The 18,567-nt window shown below is 42.7% G+C and overlaps 1 protein-coding gene across 3 annotated transcripts; it reads right to left on the bottom strand.

Moving 5' to 3' along the window:
• Positions 1-1,478: 1,478 nt before the first annotated feature.
• On the bottom strand, positions 1,479-18,153 carry STX11 (syntaxin 11). 3 transcript variants are annotated; one of them, XM_040599090.1, is made up of 3 exons: positions 18,090-18,150; positions 8,099-8,342; positions 1,479-4,758 (listed from the first exon to the last, which is right to left on the bottom strand). In XM_040599090.1, exons 2-3 carry the CDS (start codon positions 8,124-8,126, stop codon positions 3,887-3,889), a joined length of 900 nt encoding a protein of 299 aa, XP_040455024.1. In that variant the 5' UTR covers positions 8,127-8,342; positions 18,090-18,150; the 3' UTR covers positions 1,479-3,886. The 3 variants fall into 3 exon arrangements, with proteins under 3 accessions (XP_040455024.1, XP_040455025.1, XP_040455026.1); XM_040599091.1 differs by having other exon boundaries at positions 8,109-8,342; XM_040599092.1 differs by lacking the exon at positions 8,099-8,342 and having other exon boundaries at positions 18,090-18,153.
• Positions 18,154-18,567: the final 414 nt, after the last annotated feature.

The raw sequence follows: 18,567 nt of genomic DNA, 5'->3' as shown, positions 1-18,567 counted from the left end.
CAGATATCTCCCATGGTTCAGATATCTGGATCGTTTTCAAGAAATTATAAAATACAACTTGGACTATGCATTTAAAACATCCTTAATGCAGGTTAGATTAGAAAAGCAGCAGTTTATCTTAGCTACTCATTTCAGCCTCCAGAAAAAAGATACCTGCATCTTAAATGAAGAGCTGTACCTTTACTTTGAGAAGTTTCTCCCAGGACACATGCCAGAGAGATGCCTGCTCAAGTGTACAAGTGTGTCCATAGTCTGGGTCCTTCACATTGAGGTAGCAATCATCCCACTCCCATTTCTCTAAAATTAAACCCATGTTTCAAAAGAACAGTCCTGTAAGACGAAATGGAGACTCATACACACATCCCGGAAGTTCACTGTTATATACCAAACATATTTTGTAGTCGGGGATTTTTTTTTCTCTTTTGTATTTATGCAATACTCTCTTACATTTTTAGATGGAGCAAGGCACGCCTAGTCGGCAGTTCTCTTTTCTCCTAAGAAAGGGCTGCAATTCACGGCAGGGGGGGTGGAGGGGTTGTGGTGGCGGGGGGGGTGGGGTGGCGGGGGGTGGCGGGGGGTGGCGGGGGGGGGGGAGGGCGTGGCGGGGGGGGGGGAGGGCGTGGCGGGGCGGGGGTGAGGTGGCGCAGGGTGTGAAGCTTTTGCTGCTTTCGGTAGGAAACAAAACGAAACAGCAACCCTAAAAGCTAAAGCAGCCCCTCTCCCTTTTTAACTACTTCTCCCTCAAACCCAGCTATAGGATATGCCACGAGGGAAGAGAAACAAAAAAACCCCAAAAACCCATAGAACGTGGTATGCACATCTCCATAGGAGTCATGGTGACTTTCAGAATGAAAAGGCATCTTTCCTTAGTGAGCATGAAGATGTCCGTTCTGCAGCTTGTTATTAGTATGTCAACATATTATCAAGCTACTTCTATCATCTTCTTCCAGCCACCCTGTGATGCAATTACAGTATGATCAGTTTTTTTTCAAACATGTTTAACTGTGACTAAGCAAGCTCATGGGCTGGCAAAATTGGAGTTCTTACACAACTGAAGGATAGGAAAAAAACCCATAGTATTAAGCAATGAACACATGTTTGCAAGGAAGAAAATTATTTTCCTCAGTTACTGGAAGTAATTTCTTAAGTGTGTCTAAGCCACAATGCAACTTAAAAATAATTTTAAAGGGTCTTAAGCTGGTATTTCAAGAATTCTCAGTTTCTTCCTTGCAGTAACAGCTTTAAGTCAGGAGAGAAGGTCTACAGTTAACTTTTCTCCATGCTTTCACTCTCTTTCCCTGTGGCTCAAATCAGACTGAAGATATGAATATAAGCTTTGCATATCTGCTAATGAAACCATCAAGATCTCTTAGAACAGGCAGAATAAATTTGATCTTTTATTGCAGTAAAGAATAATCTTGGAATGTATGAAAATAATTGTTCATGGTTTTTATAGGAAAAAATGTGGTAAGACTATTTGAATATGCAGCACATTTTATTTACTGTGGCAACAAATATTAGGAGGACTTTTTCTTAGGCACTGTTTAATCTCCTTTCACCAACTCAGAGTTTAGTCCAGCAGCTTTTAAGCTAAACTTTGACGACACAAGAAACTATTAAAAGCTGCTGATTCAATGCACAACATTCTGCACTTTCAGGTTTTCTTATTAAATCTTTTATTCCATTTGTAGACATACATATGTGCAAAAAAGAAACCAACCAAAAAAATGTACGCATTTTAATTAAAAGCATTGGTGAGTGCTAAGAATATGCAGACAAAATTAAATACATATCTAATTCTTCACTAATTAACGCCCACATGCTGACCCTCGGAGGTTGAGGGTATTTCTCTACAAATGCACAGTTCTGTTGACTTGAATGGCAGTACCTACAGATCTGTCTTCTTGAGTAGCACCAAAGCTCTAGTAATGGTGCCAGCTCAACACCCTCCTTTCTCCCACTTCAGGTTTGAAGTTGTTGGGTTGTTGGAGACGTCCTCAGGCAAGCGTAATACTGGTATCATCACAGAATATCAAAATATCTTCTAGTTTAGAAGATTATTGTTCCTCACTCTTCCATGTTATCACAGACAGGTGCTTCAGCAAAAGAGACTTTCACTTTCTGAGAAAAGTTATCCATTTAAGTTCTATTGTGTAAAAATCCTGTCTGTCTGGCTAAGAAGCATTTCCCACTAGGGTATGAAAGCTTGGAAGTTGAGTGTATTTTGCTGTTTTGTTATATCAATATAAATAGTAAGAAATGTTGGGGTGCTTTTTCACGTATAAAATTAGTGTGCAAAAGATCAGAAGGGAAAAGTTTCATTGTGATCGGTGCAGGAAGATGTCCATGTGCATCTCCTGAGGAAAACTCCCACATACAAAATACTTGAAATGTTTAAATATATTTATTTAAATAGGTACAAATAGGACCAAACATTAAAAAAAGTCACTTACTTCTGAAAAAATGTCCTGCATTAATTCAAAGGATATCAATAGATCACAGTGTATCAGGAAGCCACCTAGAAATACTATAGCTGGAAAACCTCCAGAATCACTCACCAGACCTTATGAATTCGTGTTTCACCAACAACATTCGGTGGTTTCCAGGGCTGCAAATTTTCTGTTCCCTCCTCATATTCCAAACCTACTGTGGGCAGATTCCCCTTACACATAAGGAGAGATTATTTTTAAGCTTGAAAAGAACACTGAAATGACATTCACATATTGTTTTCTTTCTTCTTCAGGTGTACTAAAGAAATATGTCTGTTTTCTTTCCCGGGTGGGGATTTCATAATAATGGGAGAAAAGTTGTAGGTTTTGTACACCAGTAAAATGGCATATTAATATATTCAAACCTTCATTTTATTTAACATAGATATTAAAAAAATCCATGTTCAATCAATGCTTATAAAAACATAAAAAGTCTACTGACAGGATAATTAATCCTGCCACTAAAACTGCTTGTGTGTATGTGCCAGCACAGGAGACTAAAATGCTTTCTTGACCCCCCAACTGTTGTCTTCTTATGGGTGCTTCTGCAGAAGGCCACTGCATGCATCTCTTCTGGCTAAAGTGTTAATTGACAGGAAAATGTATTAGAAGCATGAAATCTTCTAATAAGATTTCATAATAATGGCAGTTTTGAAATCGAGAGTACAGACAGTGGCCCAAGTTAAAAGTCAGTGAGATGCCTCAGCGTTGCAGTGCTTCTAGTCACCTTGACAAAGTTGCAGGTACTCAAAATGGAGAAAAGCAATTCCTTGCACACAAATGGAGCAAAACGTGCATTTTATCATTTAAGGTGCAGATATGTCTGTAAAGACTCATGACAGGTGGAAATCAAGTTGAAATAGAAACTAGTTCTGTGTCCTGCTCCTGCTAACAAGCTCAGTATTTTGTCAAATAAACAGAGCAAAAATCTGTTCAAGTATTTACATCAAGCCGGCTCCAAACTAGTTAAAATTGAAACCTCCTGATTCTGTGGTGTATTGTGCCACCCCAGGTGGCAGGGCTGCGGCCTCACTTTGACAAATAAGAATAAAGTTACTTCTTGAAATTTCTCATCTTCCCTAGGCTGTTATGAGCCCATCATTCATTCCTCTTTTTTGCCTACCTGAAACAAGTATCACTACAGAGATCTTATTACACCTCTAGTTACAACAACAGATACATTTCAATTAAAAATAGATGAAAAATAGTTTTATCAACATTTCTAGGATCACTCAAATAGAACAGCCTTCAACACATTTAGGAAAAAGGCAATGAACAAAACCAACTGCAGAACAGCCCCCCCCATTTATAGGGGTTGTCGTTACAGAGAAGTCACTGGAAAGAACGCCTGATTCTGAAGACATTCGAGTCTGTCTGTGACAGCTTCAGTGGGATAGTCACCTTCTGCAACAGGATAAGCAGCAACAGAGGATTGTTCTGAGGGGGTGTTTCCTTCTGTATTCCAAAGCTTTCTTCACTTGCTCTTTAGCTTCTCCTACATAGTCTTCGACATTTTGCATATTTATTTCAATGACATCAAAGGTGTCCGCCTGTTCCTCCACTAGCAGGGCCACCTGCAGAAAAAGCTCATGAACTTCCTTAATGCGACCTTCTAACTTCACTAGCTCCTTATGACGTGTTTCTATCTCATTCAAGGCTGAGCGAGCCCCCTTAACATCTGACAAGAGATTCTCAGAGAATACATCCCACTTGCCTTGCTCGATCATCTCCTCAATCTGGTTGCCAGAAACATCTTTGCCCATGATCTCTAGCTGCCTCTGAATGCGAATCTTGCAGTTCTCCCGTTGGTCCATCTCTGCTGCATTGTATTCAAACATAGCTTCCTGAAATGCGTGCATGAGGTCAACGTAGTGGTTCTTCGCTACCCTGGCGATGGCAGACATAGCCCCGTATTTTGTTATTGCATCTTCACTGAAATCTCTCATTATCTGGAGTTTCCTGTGGATGCTTTCTCCACGGGCCTTGATGTCTCTGGCAATACAATTAGTATCTCGTTTGATGCTACTAAGACGGCGCATGGAAGTAAGGAAGCGGCTGTTTTGCTTTCTGAGCCGCTTGACATCCTCTTTTAGGAGGTCATTTTCTGTCCGGATGTTCTCTATGTCTTTGTGAAGAATTTCCAAGGCATAATCAGTCTCATAAAGGAGAACATCGTGGGGTGAATTTTCACCATCCTCACTATCAGAAAACTGTTGGTTGTGTAACCTGGCAAATTCACGTAGCTCATTTAGACGGTCTTTCATCCTGCCTGTAAAACAGAGGAACAGGAGGAAACGAGTTTAAAGTAAATAAAATATTGGTTTACAAGGGTTGAAAGTTCCTATCTAATAACTACATCATAACTATAATGACATCATAACTATAACTACAACATAGATAACTACATCAAAGATAACTATTAATTTAAATATGTACACAGTATTTTATACAATGATGGATCTCAGATCTAAAACTCTGCTGCTAGAACACTCTTCTAGAAACTACAAAGCTTGGAAACTAAAAAAGAGCAAGAAAGAGGACAACAAATCCTGAAGACAAATCCAAAATAATAATAACACAATCACCAACCCCCCAAAAATGCCAGTCTTTGGGCAAATGATAGGAAGCCTTCAACAATCAGTGTGCATAGACGTGTTAATAACTGACTGCTTTCCACTGCTGCTCACTACAGAAATCTCCTATAGATCTTGACCTTTCATGACATCAACTGTTCCAAGTGTCATGGGTCCTCTGTCATTCTAAGCTTGCTATTCCTGGGAGTAGGAAGCCTCTCTGAAACAGAAATGGCATTTACCAATACAGCTGGGAAAGGAAAGTTTCAAGAAATGGTGTCGAAAGTATCAAGATACACTTAAAAAAAAAAAAAAAGGCAAGTTTGTGCTCTCCTGATGTTATCATTAACCATAGTGTACCAGGCATCAACCAAAACAAGAAGTGATAGCAACTTTTTGTAAGTAAAACCATCCATCTGACCCCTCTTTTTTCTATGATGGAAGCATCCTACTAAATGAATAAAGGAACACCATTGTTACAGATCAAGACCTGTTTTCTATGCATTTGCCTCAGATGTACTTAACTACAAATTTCATTAAAAAGCCACAGAATGAGTAATCTGTACAGACCGGTTACGTGGTAACAAAACATAAATCTCCTTTAAGTATGTTGTTTCCTTGAAACTCTAGACCTAGTGTCTTTGCAGAAAGTGAAATCTGAAAGCTTCAGCAAGAGCCCTGCACCAAGTGTTACAGCAAGCAGGAAGCTGAAAATGTCTCATCACAAAAGCTGCACATCCCATGACCTCATTTAAATTAATAAGAAAGAGAACCAATATAAGAAGCAGCACCAAGCAGGACATCTTGATCTCTGTGTCTGGAGGATTAATTTTTGTTTTGCCAGGAACTGAAGTACCTTCACAGAATTTACAAGTATGCTATCAACTGTGAACGACACAGTCCTTCAAAGATTCATCAGTTATTGCCAGGTTAAGAAAAAATGCATGTGTACATACCCAGTATAAAAGGCCTAGATCTAATGTGAATTAAAACTTCAAGTTTATAATCCCTTTCGTGGGATTTTTAGATGGGTCAAAGATGTTAGGGAGGAGATGGGCAAGGTTCCATCACAGACACTGCCTCTTGAGCTTGTATAGTTCATTGGGGGTACATACTGGTCTTGAGAAATGTCCTGATCAGGATCTCGTTTACACTGGGGCAAAAAAGTGAATTTCCACTTAAGCAATTCTTTTACAAGCAATGTGGATCAAGAAAGTACATGAATATCCTGAGAGAAGAGCTTTCATTCCAGAATCTCTGCACTTAAGATAATTATTTCAATTTAAAACATAAGCCATATAGATTCAACTCAATCATATAGAGGGCACTTTAGGAAATCACAGGTTTTCCACCTCCTCCCTTAGCAATGATAAAATCAAGACTTTCACCTCATGCCACAACATCAAGATGAAAAATCCCCATATGAAAGGGGGGGGGGGAAGTGTGGTGCAGCTTAAAAGTCAGGTTTACTTGGCTGTAAAACCGTATGACCAAGTTTGCCTAGTGACACTGAGACAGTGAAAACATCTATCCCTCCTGTCTGGAAATAGAAGTCCATTTTCTAGGCAGCATGGTGGAAAGGGAACAAACAAAGGTATCTAGCAATCTCAGGATTATTTAGATCTGTTCTAATCACTGTTTCTGAGATGCTTTTCACCTGAAATGTAGACCTGGCTCTGAAAACCAGCCACATTGCTTGCCTGACTGCATTCCTGACTCCTACTGGCTGGAGTTGATGATCCTCCCACTTCCAGTCTGATCCTTGAACTGATGTGCTGTGTTCAGCAATTTATTCTTTTTGTGCTTAGCATCTACATTTGGAAACAGCAACCAATGTTTTCTGTGACTTTGAAATGACAATCCACAGCAGCAAGGTGCCATTCGTGTAAACTAAATCACGTGTGTGCAGGACTATGTTGCCTTTGTGCTTACCATTCCTTGAGCTTGAGAAAAACTAAATTTCATCAGCCTTCCGCAGACAGCAGACTGACAATTGGTTCGGCAATGATTATGTTTTATTTTTTGTGCTTGACAGAAAACCACACTGAGTAAGAGCTCTTGCATAATAAACTCTTAATTTTGTAGGAATAGGTCTAGCCTTACTTCCCCCTACCCTCAAATGTGTAACTTGCAATTTGTCTTTCTCACCCTCAACTGTTTTAAGGTGTTACATAAAATAAAAATAGGAAAAAATGAAGTAGCAAATACACAGTAATTCACAGCATGAATATACTAATTCTGGGCTAAGTCCATGTGTATTCAAATTCTACAGTGTCTCTGTAAAAGTATGGCTAATTTTTTTTAATGCAATCTGAAAGGTTAAAAAGTCAAGCATTAAAAGAAGAGTAAAGTGCTGTCACATGAGGCCTCAGGTTGCACCATGATGTTACCTACACACAGGAAGATCATGCAATTTAACACTGCCCTACCACTTCCACCATGTCTCTGCCCACAGTCTGTATAAGTTGTACAATGTAAAATTTAATAATTCATCCTTCAGTTCATGGACAGGTATCTCATTTACTGTGTTGCTGCTGTTCATGTGCTCAGGGATTTCTCCTGTGAAGTCCCTGGAAAGCTCCATAAACTTGTAACAGTCTTTGGGGAAGCAGGGCAGGTCTTAACAGCCCCATCCACAGATTCCAGCCCAGAGTAAGTAAGGACAACACTATCACTCTTGATGAGTTATGATGCCCACTTGAGACACCTGAAGCACAGTTCTTTGTACTGGTATGTTCAGAAGTCAGCTCTCTCTGACTTTGGTCACTGCTGCAAGCCTTGGGCACTTGGCTGAGCAAGTTCGCAAAGTAACAAGCTGGACATGAGTGAATGAACACATGGATCAAGGCTACGTGTGAGAAGCTTGTCTCCAATGCTACGTACAGAATCACCCACCATCTCCCTGAGCCAGAAAATCCCGCAGAATCCAATTCTAAATGTGAACAGAAGGAGCAAATTACAGTTGCAATGACGATCTTCAACCTGCGGTTTCCCACTGCTTAGCTCTAAGAGCCGACATTATTTGATACTACATACCAAAACTTACATTCCAGGTGGTCAACATTAGGATCTTTTAACTCTGCATTGAGAACCTGTACCCATGGATGCCACCACTTCAAGCCTGACTTCAGAGTCCTGCAATTTCAGGGTCTTTTTGACATCTTCTTTCATTCTCCCTGACTCCTGTCTTTTTCTCTCTGTTTCTAAAGTGCATCACCTAGCCTGCTTCCCACTTCATCTTCATGTTTTCAAGATGCTTATCCTTATCTTCATACAGTGCCTGGAAGGACAGAGGAGGGGAAGAGAATTACTTTCTCCCTGTATTTCAGCATCCCGTTAAGCCACAAACACCTCAGATTGCTGAGGACACTGATTCACTTTAAGCCAGAGCATGCTCAATCACTCTGTAGGTTAGCACTTGCAATACTTGGCCAGAGAGATCTGCGAGGTTCAAGAAAAATGTTTAGATTTCAGCTTGCTTGAGCACCTTTTGCTCAAGGAACACAGCAAATTTATTTGGGGCATTTGCAAACTGCTCTTTTGAGAAACTCAATTTTGGCAAAATTTTATGAGTTTTACATAAGGAAAACAGCAGGCTTGAATGCAACACCACCGCAGAGGCGTCTCCCCGTTTCAGATTCCCATTTCAAACACAGGGGAACCGGATCTTCCCAAGAGAGGACAATAACTTCCAAGCATTCCTTTGATAGTGTCAGGGACAGAACTGACACTAATGAGTTGAAACAAATGAACAAATAAGCATGGGAGAGCACATGGGGTCAGCCATTTGAAAAATTGAGCTTAACAGATCAGTATTTAGAAATGTTGACATCCTTTACCAGATGCTGTTTTTACTCATGAAAGTTTGAATCTACTTACATGTTGATAGCATTGTTTGTAATTGAAACAGCAATATAATGACACATAGTACATTACTAGTTAGGTATAGCCATAGCACTCATTCTTTAAAATGAGTGACAATCTCCCTTATTATAGGGCCCGGTGCAGCAGCAGAAGTTGGTGTCCCTGGCTAGAAAGCAACTCTGCAGAAAAAGACCTTGGTGTGCCGGTGGACACCAAGTTGAACATGAGTCAGCAATGCACCCTTGTGGCAAAGGAGGTCAACAGCATCTGAAATAGCATTTTTGCTGTTTTTTTAATTAATTTACTAATTTTTAATTTAGCAGTTTTACTCCGACACATTTGCTGGAGTAGCAAAAGTGGTCCAGGGAAGTGACCCCTCCCATCTGACACCTGAGAGTCCACCCCTGGAGTGGGCTCCCCAGCACAAGAGACATGGATACACTTGGGTGAGTCCTGGGGAGGCCACCAAGATGGTCAGAGATGCTGGAGCACCTGACGTATGAGGAGAGTCTGAGCGAGCTGGGAACATTCAGCCTGGAAAACGGGAAGCCCAAGGGAGATCTTCTTGCTATCACCAACTGCATAATGCAAGGGTAGACCCTTCATGGAGATGTACAGCGACAGCAAAACAGGCAACAGACCCAAGTAGAAACAAGGGAAAAGCCAGCCAAATAGTAGATAGGGGGCAAAGCGACAAAAAAAAACCCTTTCAGAAACACTAGAAAAGGTGCCCAGAGAAGTTTTGGGATCTGCATCCTTGAAGATATTCAAAACTCTACTGGACATGGCCCTCAGCAACCTGTACTACCTGTGTTTTGAGGGGGGCTGGATTAGACCCCCAAAGTTTCAGTCTAAGTTGGTTTAGTACCCAGCTTCAGGTCAAAAGTTTGCTAAATTGAACATGAGTGCTAAATATATTCAACCACTTGCACATGTTTATTTAAGATACATCTAGCACGTTAAAATAACGAGGCACCAACTACTCTGTACTCTGGAGTAACAGCCCCAAGAGTATAAATACCTTATTTCTAAGCGTGTGTGTTTTAATACATCAGCTGTCAGTTTGATTTTCTTTTAAAATACTGTGTATATTCAAACTGGAACATCTACTTCCATGTTTGTATTTTTGGGCTAGATAAACCTGTCCTTCCAAAAACCAAGTTCCTTCTGCAGTCCATCACGGTGTGTGCACCCAAACACATGCTCGCACACACAGGAAGCAGAGGCCAGGCACTGACTGCAGAGGTTACAGCTCTGAAGCCAGATACCCACCAAGTACGGTCAGCTGAGGACACGTTCAGTACACATCTCTTCATGTTAGCATGCTCCTTCTAGGTATTCATCACCACGATGACTAGCTTTCCCATGATGCATGAGAAAGACACAAGCTGTCCTGCTGCAATAAGGCTGCAGCCCCACGCAGCTCTGTATGACATGGGATATCAGAGAGGAAAGGAAATCCATTCCAAAAATCAAAAACTGTGCATATGCATAAGCCCCCTTTCCGTTAGCCCCATATACATACAAATAGGAGTCCTGCACAGCATATTTCCATCTGCCCTAATGTTCTGAGGCCTGTTATCTATGTAGAAATAACTTAAGGAGGAAAAGTTACTCCTATAGAAACAAACGAGTTGCACACTTCTATTTATTTCAGCTTTAACATTTTTATATCCACATCACTGAGTGTGGGGACAAATGGTGAAATAAAGCAGCAGTTTCAGCACAGCATCCATATTTCATCATCAACAGCTGGGAAGGAACCCAGTGTACATTTTTTTCTTTTACAGCATTTATAAAAGGCAGCTAGCTGCTAGTTAATACCAGCTTCTGGATTACCAGAAGTCTAGTCAGTAATCTTTTCAGCCTTGGGTAGGGCCTTACAAGATGCAACTTCTACTTAAGTTGAAGTGGCCTATTTGAGGAACAACAGATATTTCGAAAAAAGGCCAGTTAAAAATAGTTTTTATCAACAGTTCCTCTCCTTCAGAAGGTAAAAGTCCTTTTGTGCTCCACTATGAACCCACGTGGCTCATCCTGTCTCAGAATGACATGTGCTTTTGGTTGCATGACACACAGTAGATGTGACCCAAGAAACAAGTGGTGAACAATTAGGAAATAACCTGCTCCTATGCAGAATAACTTCATAGCCAAGTGTGCGTCAGCACATTCCAGTAACTTCCCATACTGCTTGTAGAAGGTGCAGTACTGATGGAAACCCAGGCGGACTGGTGGAGTTGAACACACTCCAAGGCAAACAGTGTACTATTGCATAAAATTGCAAGTCACATATAGGTAAAAGAAGTGTTAAATGCAGCCAAAGCCTTTCATTTAAGAGTTGGAGTCCCAGAGTCAACCATAATTTTCTAGTATCTTTCCATTTTGGAAACAACTGTCTTAGACCAGATTCAATAACTTGGCTTCCTATATGTTGTCAAAAAATAGATTTGACATATTAATTAACGTGGAAAACAGACTATTATTTACAATAGGTTTTCCTCTTTCCAAAAGAGCTTCAAGTTGACTCATAGCAGAGTGTTAGTCATCTTTTCAGACCAAATCCCCTGTCTCCCCAGTCATGTCCATCACTGGTGGAACAGCAAGCTTGAATTTTTCAAATCACTCCTCTTTTTTCTTGCTTCTTGTCTACAAGAGCTTGAGGAAACACCAAAAATCATAATCTAATGACTAGGACAGTTTGCCTTCTGGAGCTGTTTTAAGATCGTACCTGTATATTAACTTCAATATTAACAACTATGACAGAGATCAACATTTTGAAATCTTTTTGTCGCCTCACTGAGAGGAAGTTGTCTTTTCTGGAGTTTCTTGGATTGGGCAATGTTTAAAAATAAACAAAATGTATTCAGGATTGAAAATACATATGTTAACATAGAACACCAGTTATAAAGCTACAGAAATCCAGCAAAAAGCTGCAAATGTATCTGAAGGCTATCAGACACTAACTACTTCATTTTGTAGTCAAAGCCCACTTACAGCAGAATACCTCCTTTATACTTTCAGTCATCCTAGTGAGAAGTGTATGCAGTTGCAAATGTCTCAGGGCAGGTTTTTTTTTCCCAAAAGCTTGCCTGAAGTGTCAGCTTCTCCATTTGCACCAGAACAAGTTACTTATTACAAGCCAACGCATTCAGAGAAGTAGGGATGGCTCCATTCTTTGCAGGCTATTTCTGCAGTCATCAGAATCTTCGAGTCTCCCCTGTTTCCTTTCCTACCATAAAGGCTATGAAAGGCCTAGGGGGGGGAAAAAAGTAAAATTCAAATAGTTTGTTGCCTCTAACTCAAAGTAGTAAGGCAATAATTTCTCGAATACTGATAGCTTTGGAGGTTCTGCTTTGACCTATCCCTGTTTCTTTAGCAGTATTCAATCTCTTCAACATAAAGTTGTTTTGGTACTCAGTTTTGGTACAACAGCATATTATAAGTTCAAGGATCCAGGGTGCATCTCATACTTCCCAGATGTATTCAGTAAGGTTAACCAACCTGGTGTTTTCCATAGACTGGTTGTCAGGTTTTCCAGACACTAGTATCAGAAATAGGAGAAGCTGCTGGTACATATTACATGCACACATAGCATGCATTGCATTTTTCGCATATTTATGGTAAGACTGACAAAAAAACCCTGAAGTCTTAACTTGTTACTGCACAGTAGCACATGCTAATTAAACATCCTTGCATTGGAGAAGGCAGCTTGTTGTACATAGGTTGACTACTATTGTTTGTCTGCTGCTACTGCTACTACTGTCCTGATTTTAGCTGGGTTAAGGTTAATTTTCTTAGTAGCTAATACAGTGCCGTGTTTTGGATTTGTGCTGGAAGTAATTGATAATTACTGTGTGTTGATAATACAGGGGTATATTCATTACTGCTGAGCAGGGCTCACACAGAGCCAGGGACTTTTGTGCTCTCACCCAATCCCACCAGCGAGGAGGCTGGGGATGCCCGAGAAGATGGGAGGGGACACAGCAGGGGCAGCTGACCCCAACTGACCCAAGGGAAATTCCATACCATAGGACGTCACACTCAGCATATGAAGCTGGAGGAAAAAGAAGGAAGGGGAGGGATGTTCGGAGTGATGGTGTTTGTCTTCCCAAGTAACAGTTACATGTGATGGAGCCTGGCTCTGCTGATAGGAAGTGGTGAATGAATTCCTTGTTTTGCTTTGCTTGTATTCATGGCTTTTGCTTTACCTGTGAAACTGTCTTTATCTCAAACCATGTTTTTTATCACTTTTACCCTTCTGATTCTCTCCCCCATCCCACTGATGGAGTGAGCAAGGGGCTGTGTGGTGCTTAGTTGCCAGCTGGGGTTAAACCATGACAACTGGGTTGTCCAAATTTTCACTGTAGAGCTGTGCATCACCACTGACAAATTTTGAATCCTGGATAGATGATAAAATGGATTCTCAGTATCTCCTCTTAACATTTTTCTCACAGGTCACACTAATGAGCAATTGTAACTAAATTTGGTTTTGTTTGGCTGGGTGTGTGTGTTTATGCTGTACCAGGGCTGCAGGCAAAAAAAAGTGTCTCCATCTTCACTACATGGCCCATTGAAAAGTGTTAAGTCTCCACCAGCGTTGTTTGAACCCCCTCCCAAATTGGGAACTCTCTCCAGCAGTCATCAATTCATCATGTTTCTGTATAGAAATGGAAATTAAGGACAGGAAAGACTAATGCACCCCCAGATTTAGCTGCTTCCTTTTCCTAAGGATGCTAGAAACAGAATATATAGTCAGCAACTGTAGATATTGAAAACCTGCTAAATCCTTGGAATCCTTGAGACCTGTGAGACGATTCCAATCAGTTTTAATGTGCACAGCTTTCTAAAAACAGAGCACCATTACAAAGAGTAGATGAACATGCACAGGATTGTATTTTATTCAAGTGGAAGAAAAGCAATCCCACCATCGCTCTCCATTCAGTGTTTTCCAGTACACGCAGTACGCCGTAGGCTGACTGCTGCAGCGTGCCCATTCCTCCTGCCATAGACAACACTGAGCTCTTCAGGTAAAATTGGCTTGGATGGAGACAGTGGAACTGTACCTCCATGGGCTTAGCAAATAGTTAAGGCAGAGCCATACCATAGCACTAACATAAACAGTGAGACACTCATCCACGCATTTCTTGGCAATTACTACAGCTCAGCATCTTTACGCGTCACTGTGCAAGGAAATCAGACGTCGCGCTCACAGGTAGCACTGTCACTACAGTGCCGTGAGTGTATACATTATCTTATTAATCACCTCTGCTTCCCTGAAACACATTGGCTCAGTGAAATAGCTATGTACATACCACATTTATATAACTACTATTGTTACCACACAGTGGTATTTATAAGTGATTAAGACATTATGTTGGCATCTGAGTAGAAATATGAGGTTGCATGTGATCATCAGTCAGAAGCAACATGTTCTACAGACATTTTTAAATTAGCACTACAGCATTGCTTTTTAAAACGCACATGTATTTAAGGCTTGTAATACAGTGTTACAATCTGAGATCAAGCACTCTTTTATTTTTTAAAACCCCTTTAAGGTTAAATACAGGGTGTTTTACTGGTAATTGTTCCTGTGGGCCAGTACACATGAGGCTCATTTCTGGATCCTACTGCAAAATCTGCACAACTGTAACTTGACCAAAAGTTTCAGTCAGGAAATAACCCCCGCAGCCACACATGCATACCCACAGCCTCAGGCCCAGGACACGTCAGGCCTGGCAGGCTTTATGGCAATTACTCTGCACTACTTAGCAGCCCATGGGTGCTCACAGGTCCGCTCAAAGTACCAGTGAAGCTGAGATAAGATATAGATGTGATTAGGGACCCACTGGTCAGCGGTACTCAGAGAATCTGGTCCTGACTGGGCATACCCAAAGCTCAAGCAAGCTTTATTGTTGCTTTCAAAAATAAGTGATTTGTCACTAACACGAAGACGGCACAAAGGAAAGGCACAGCAGGAAAAGCTGGAGTGTTCTTCTATTTTCTTGGGTTTTGTGAATGTGAATTTATCAAGAATAATCTTGGGAATTAACAGGTTAACTGTCATACTAGATCAAGCAAAAGCTGCATGTGTGATAAGCTTCTGAAGTCAAGATATGTGACAAGTCATTCCCCCTGTGATAAACTACAGAAATATGGTCTAGATGAGAAATGCCAAACACTTTGTGTGATAGGCTAGATGAGATATCAAGATGCTTGACACAATCAGCAAAAGCTATCAAGACAGATGTAGAGACTGAACTTCATTGCTTCCCTCCTGCAGAGCCCCCCTCCACTCCCCAAAAGGAGGTTCCCAGGAGCCAGCCTTAGGCAGGAGCAATGCCACCACTCCTGAGGAATGATGTTCCTCACCAGAGATGGCTCACATGGGGACCACCCCAAAATGCAAGTGTAACCAGAAATACCTTTTCTGCAAAACTGCATGAAAGTGGTAACCCCTCATTTGGTGCCGAGATGAGTTTATTGGATGAAATCAACATTGCCTCAGTAATTTCTGCACTGAGCTTTGTCATCCCTGCACTATGGGGATGACCAAAGAGTCAAAGGCAATCCATGGGCCAAATAAAAGGTATTGGGAAGTGTCTCATCCAGCACCTTCATACTTGACACAGCAGTTATCTTTTCACCATCAGAACGTTTTGAATATGCCAACATTATGGTGGGTGTCTGTCACAGAGGTCATCCATATTTTCCATTAGCACCTTGGAGAGTGGAAGCAAATGTGAACCTATAGAGGCTCCAGGTGACACTGAACTGGGAGTGGAAGGTGGTGGAAGGGAGAAGAAACGATGGAATTTAAGATGATCTTGGCAAGAAAGAGAAGTACTAACAAAAATAAAATAAAATTTAATTGGGATGAGCCTGGTATGGTACATTTAGAAGAAATTATTTGCACAGATAGAAAGTAGGGCACACCTAGTCTGGTAGCAGGAAAGTATTAGTGAGGTTGTAGCAGACTGCAAGCTAAAAATCAAGTTCACAATATAATGCCGTTGTAAAAACACTGGTGTCTTATATGAGAGACGGCATGGGAAGGACTGGTTTTACTCTGCTTGGCATAGGTAAGGCCTCAGCTGGAACAGTACATCCTGCACTGCTTATCACACTAAGATAGTTGCAGCATACTGGGCATTGTCTCCAAAAGGTTTAGAAAATACAGCCCTGGAAGAAGAGCAGTTAAACAAATTGTGTTCATCATGAAGAAGACCAGAGAGGGAGAGACAGCACTGAAATTTATAAAAGGAGTTTATAAAAAGAGAAATGATCACTTTGTTCCCTGTGTCAACACTGGAGACACACGAAGTAATCAATTCGTTTCACACATGAGATCTATGTTGAACTGGCTGTGCCCAGCTGAAAATCAGACCATTTATCTGAGAAAGTACTGCGGGACTCCCTTCCTCAGGGGACAGGGAGAGGCTACAGAAACCACTCTCAGGTCTGGTTTAGAAGCACTGCTACAATGCACCAAATGGATTAGGTAACGTCTGACACTCTCCCCATGGCCCTGTATTTCCATGATTTGTTCAGTGCCCTTGCTCACAGTCTTGCCGTGTGTCCAGCACAGGTGAGCACAGGCCCACTGCCTGTGCTGGGGAGCAATTTGGATGAGACTCTTCACCCAGCAGATTCTTTTCCCTCTCTGTTATTTCTGCACCAGTGGCAACTACCATTTCTCCTTTTGGAGCAGATCTTGGTTACTGTTATAATATAATGGAAACTGTCAGAATCCCACAGCGTCAAAAATTTCCAAGACTGTGATATAATATGCAGTTGTATTCCATAGCATCATGTTTATCTGCAGGCCCCATTTTAATGCCTCAACAGATCTTATGTAGTTCTTCATGAAGATTTCTCATGACAACAGGGTTTAACTTGCAGTTTTAGTTTCAGCCAAAACACCAGATACATTTGCCATGTGACTTCATGTGCCATTTCAGTTTCAGAGCAGTGGTCATACAAAGCAGTCAGTGAAAAAAAAGAAAAAAAGTCATCAGAAGTGTTGGGCATCTCAACCATTCTTTCTTAAGGATGACTTTTAGTCTGTTTGTCTGTTAATCCTTTGGTCTGTTCTGAACAAAAAAATATTTGGCTCATCCTGTAGTCTCAACACTTCCATATAAAACTATTTACATAGCAAGTAACAGCACTGGTAAGAAAGCAATACCCTTTAAACTTCATACTCATCTTACAAAGTCATATATTGCCATTTTGATCCATGACAGCTTAGAAAACGGTTCCTAAAATACCATCTAAAGAACAGGAACAAGAAGTGTGAATGTCCGGTTTAGGCCAGTGTTACTCTTCTAGTCATTTCCTTTCCTGCTATCATACAGTTACATGCAGTTATCTCAGACCTACACGAGTACCAACTCTTCTTGGCAGGAAAGAAAATGAGTATCAGTTAACAGGAAGCAATCAAAGAATGCCAACTTTTGCACCCACTCGCAGATCTGGCCACGATGATGCCCAAGAAAGGACTAAAAGCTATTATAAGCATATAAACCAAATTGTCTACAAAATCTGCTCTGGAGCTATTTGTAACCACACAAGAGTGTATTCATAACCACATATGAGCACTATGAATGAAATTTTAATACTCATTACGCCAGAGAAACAAGGCAGCTAGAAACGCAGACACCCGTTGGGACTGGACGAGGAGACTCCGTATTTGAAAGCACCTCCGGTTTTCCCTCGTCCTGTGCAAAACCCAGCTGCCCCTTTTGACGGACCAGAGCTACCCGAAGGCAGCCAAGGCACCTCCGGACCCGAAAGCCCGGTGGCCATCCCAGGTGGCCATCCCCTGCCGTCTCTTCTGCCTCTGCAGAAAGCCCCGCGGCTCCTCCCGCCTTGCCGCGCTGCGGGCACGCACCGGGACTCACCCCGAAGGCAGGGGACGGGGCGGCAGGGATGGCGCTGCCCTCCGCCCGGCGCTCGGGGACTCCAGCTCATGCTAAGCGCTGCTCGGGGATACGGCAGGACTCCCGTCCCGGGAGCTGACACCGGCTCTCTGCCGCCGCCGTCGTCGTGCCCAGGGTGAAGGAGCCCAGCCCAGCCCGGCCCAGCCCGGCCCAGCCCAGCCCGGCCCGGCCCGGCCCCCGAGGAAAGCGCCGGCTCGTCCTCCCCCATCCCGGCAAGTACTCACCCCGGGCAGGGCAGAGCGGCCCGGCCGGCCCCGTCCCGGCTGCTCCCCGGCGCTGCTCCCCGCGGTGCCGCTGCCGCCGCGGCGCCCCCGCCGTCGAGGCAAGCGCTAGTCCCCGCGGAGGTCCCGCCCCCGCCGCCCGGTCACCCGCCTATTGGCTGCGCAGGGGGTGATTTGCATAACGGCGCCCCGCCCCTGGCGGACTGGCATCGCGGCCGTCGAGGGGCGGATGGAGGGGCGGCGTGCGCCGTGTCCCCTTCCTCCTCCTCCTCCTCCTCCTCCTCCTCCTCCTCCTCAGCCTTCCCCGTCCCCTCGCGGCGGCGCTCGGCTCGCACTTCCCAGCGGGGGGAAAGCCCGCCCCGACGGTGCTGGGAAACGTGGGTGGGCTGCGGTTGCCCGTATCTTTGCCGCCGTCCCCATGGACCCCCCTGCCCTTTCCTGCCCTCGCCTCGTCGCGGGAAGTGGGGGCTTTCCGATCCCC

The sequence above is a fragment of the Falco naumanni genome, chromosome 6 (genome assembly GCF_017639655.2).
Source record: "Falco naumanni isolate bFalNau1 chromosome 6, bFalNau1.pat, whole genome shotgun sequence".
NCBI classification, from domain to species: Eukaryota; Metazoa; Chordata; class Aves; order Falconiformes; family Falconidae; genus Falco; species Falco naumanni.
Note: the sequence above shows the minus strand (reverse complement) of the source record. Positions and strands in the feature narration are given on the sequence as shown.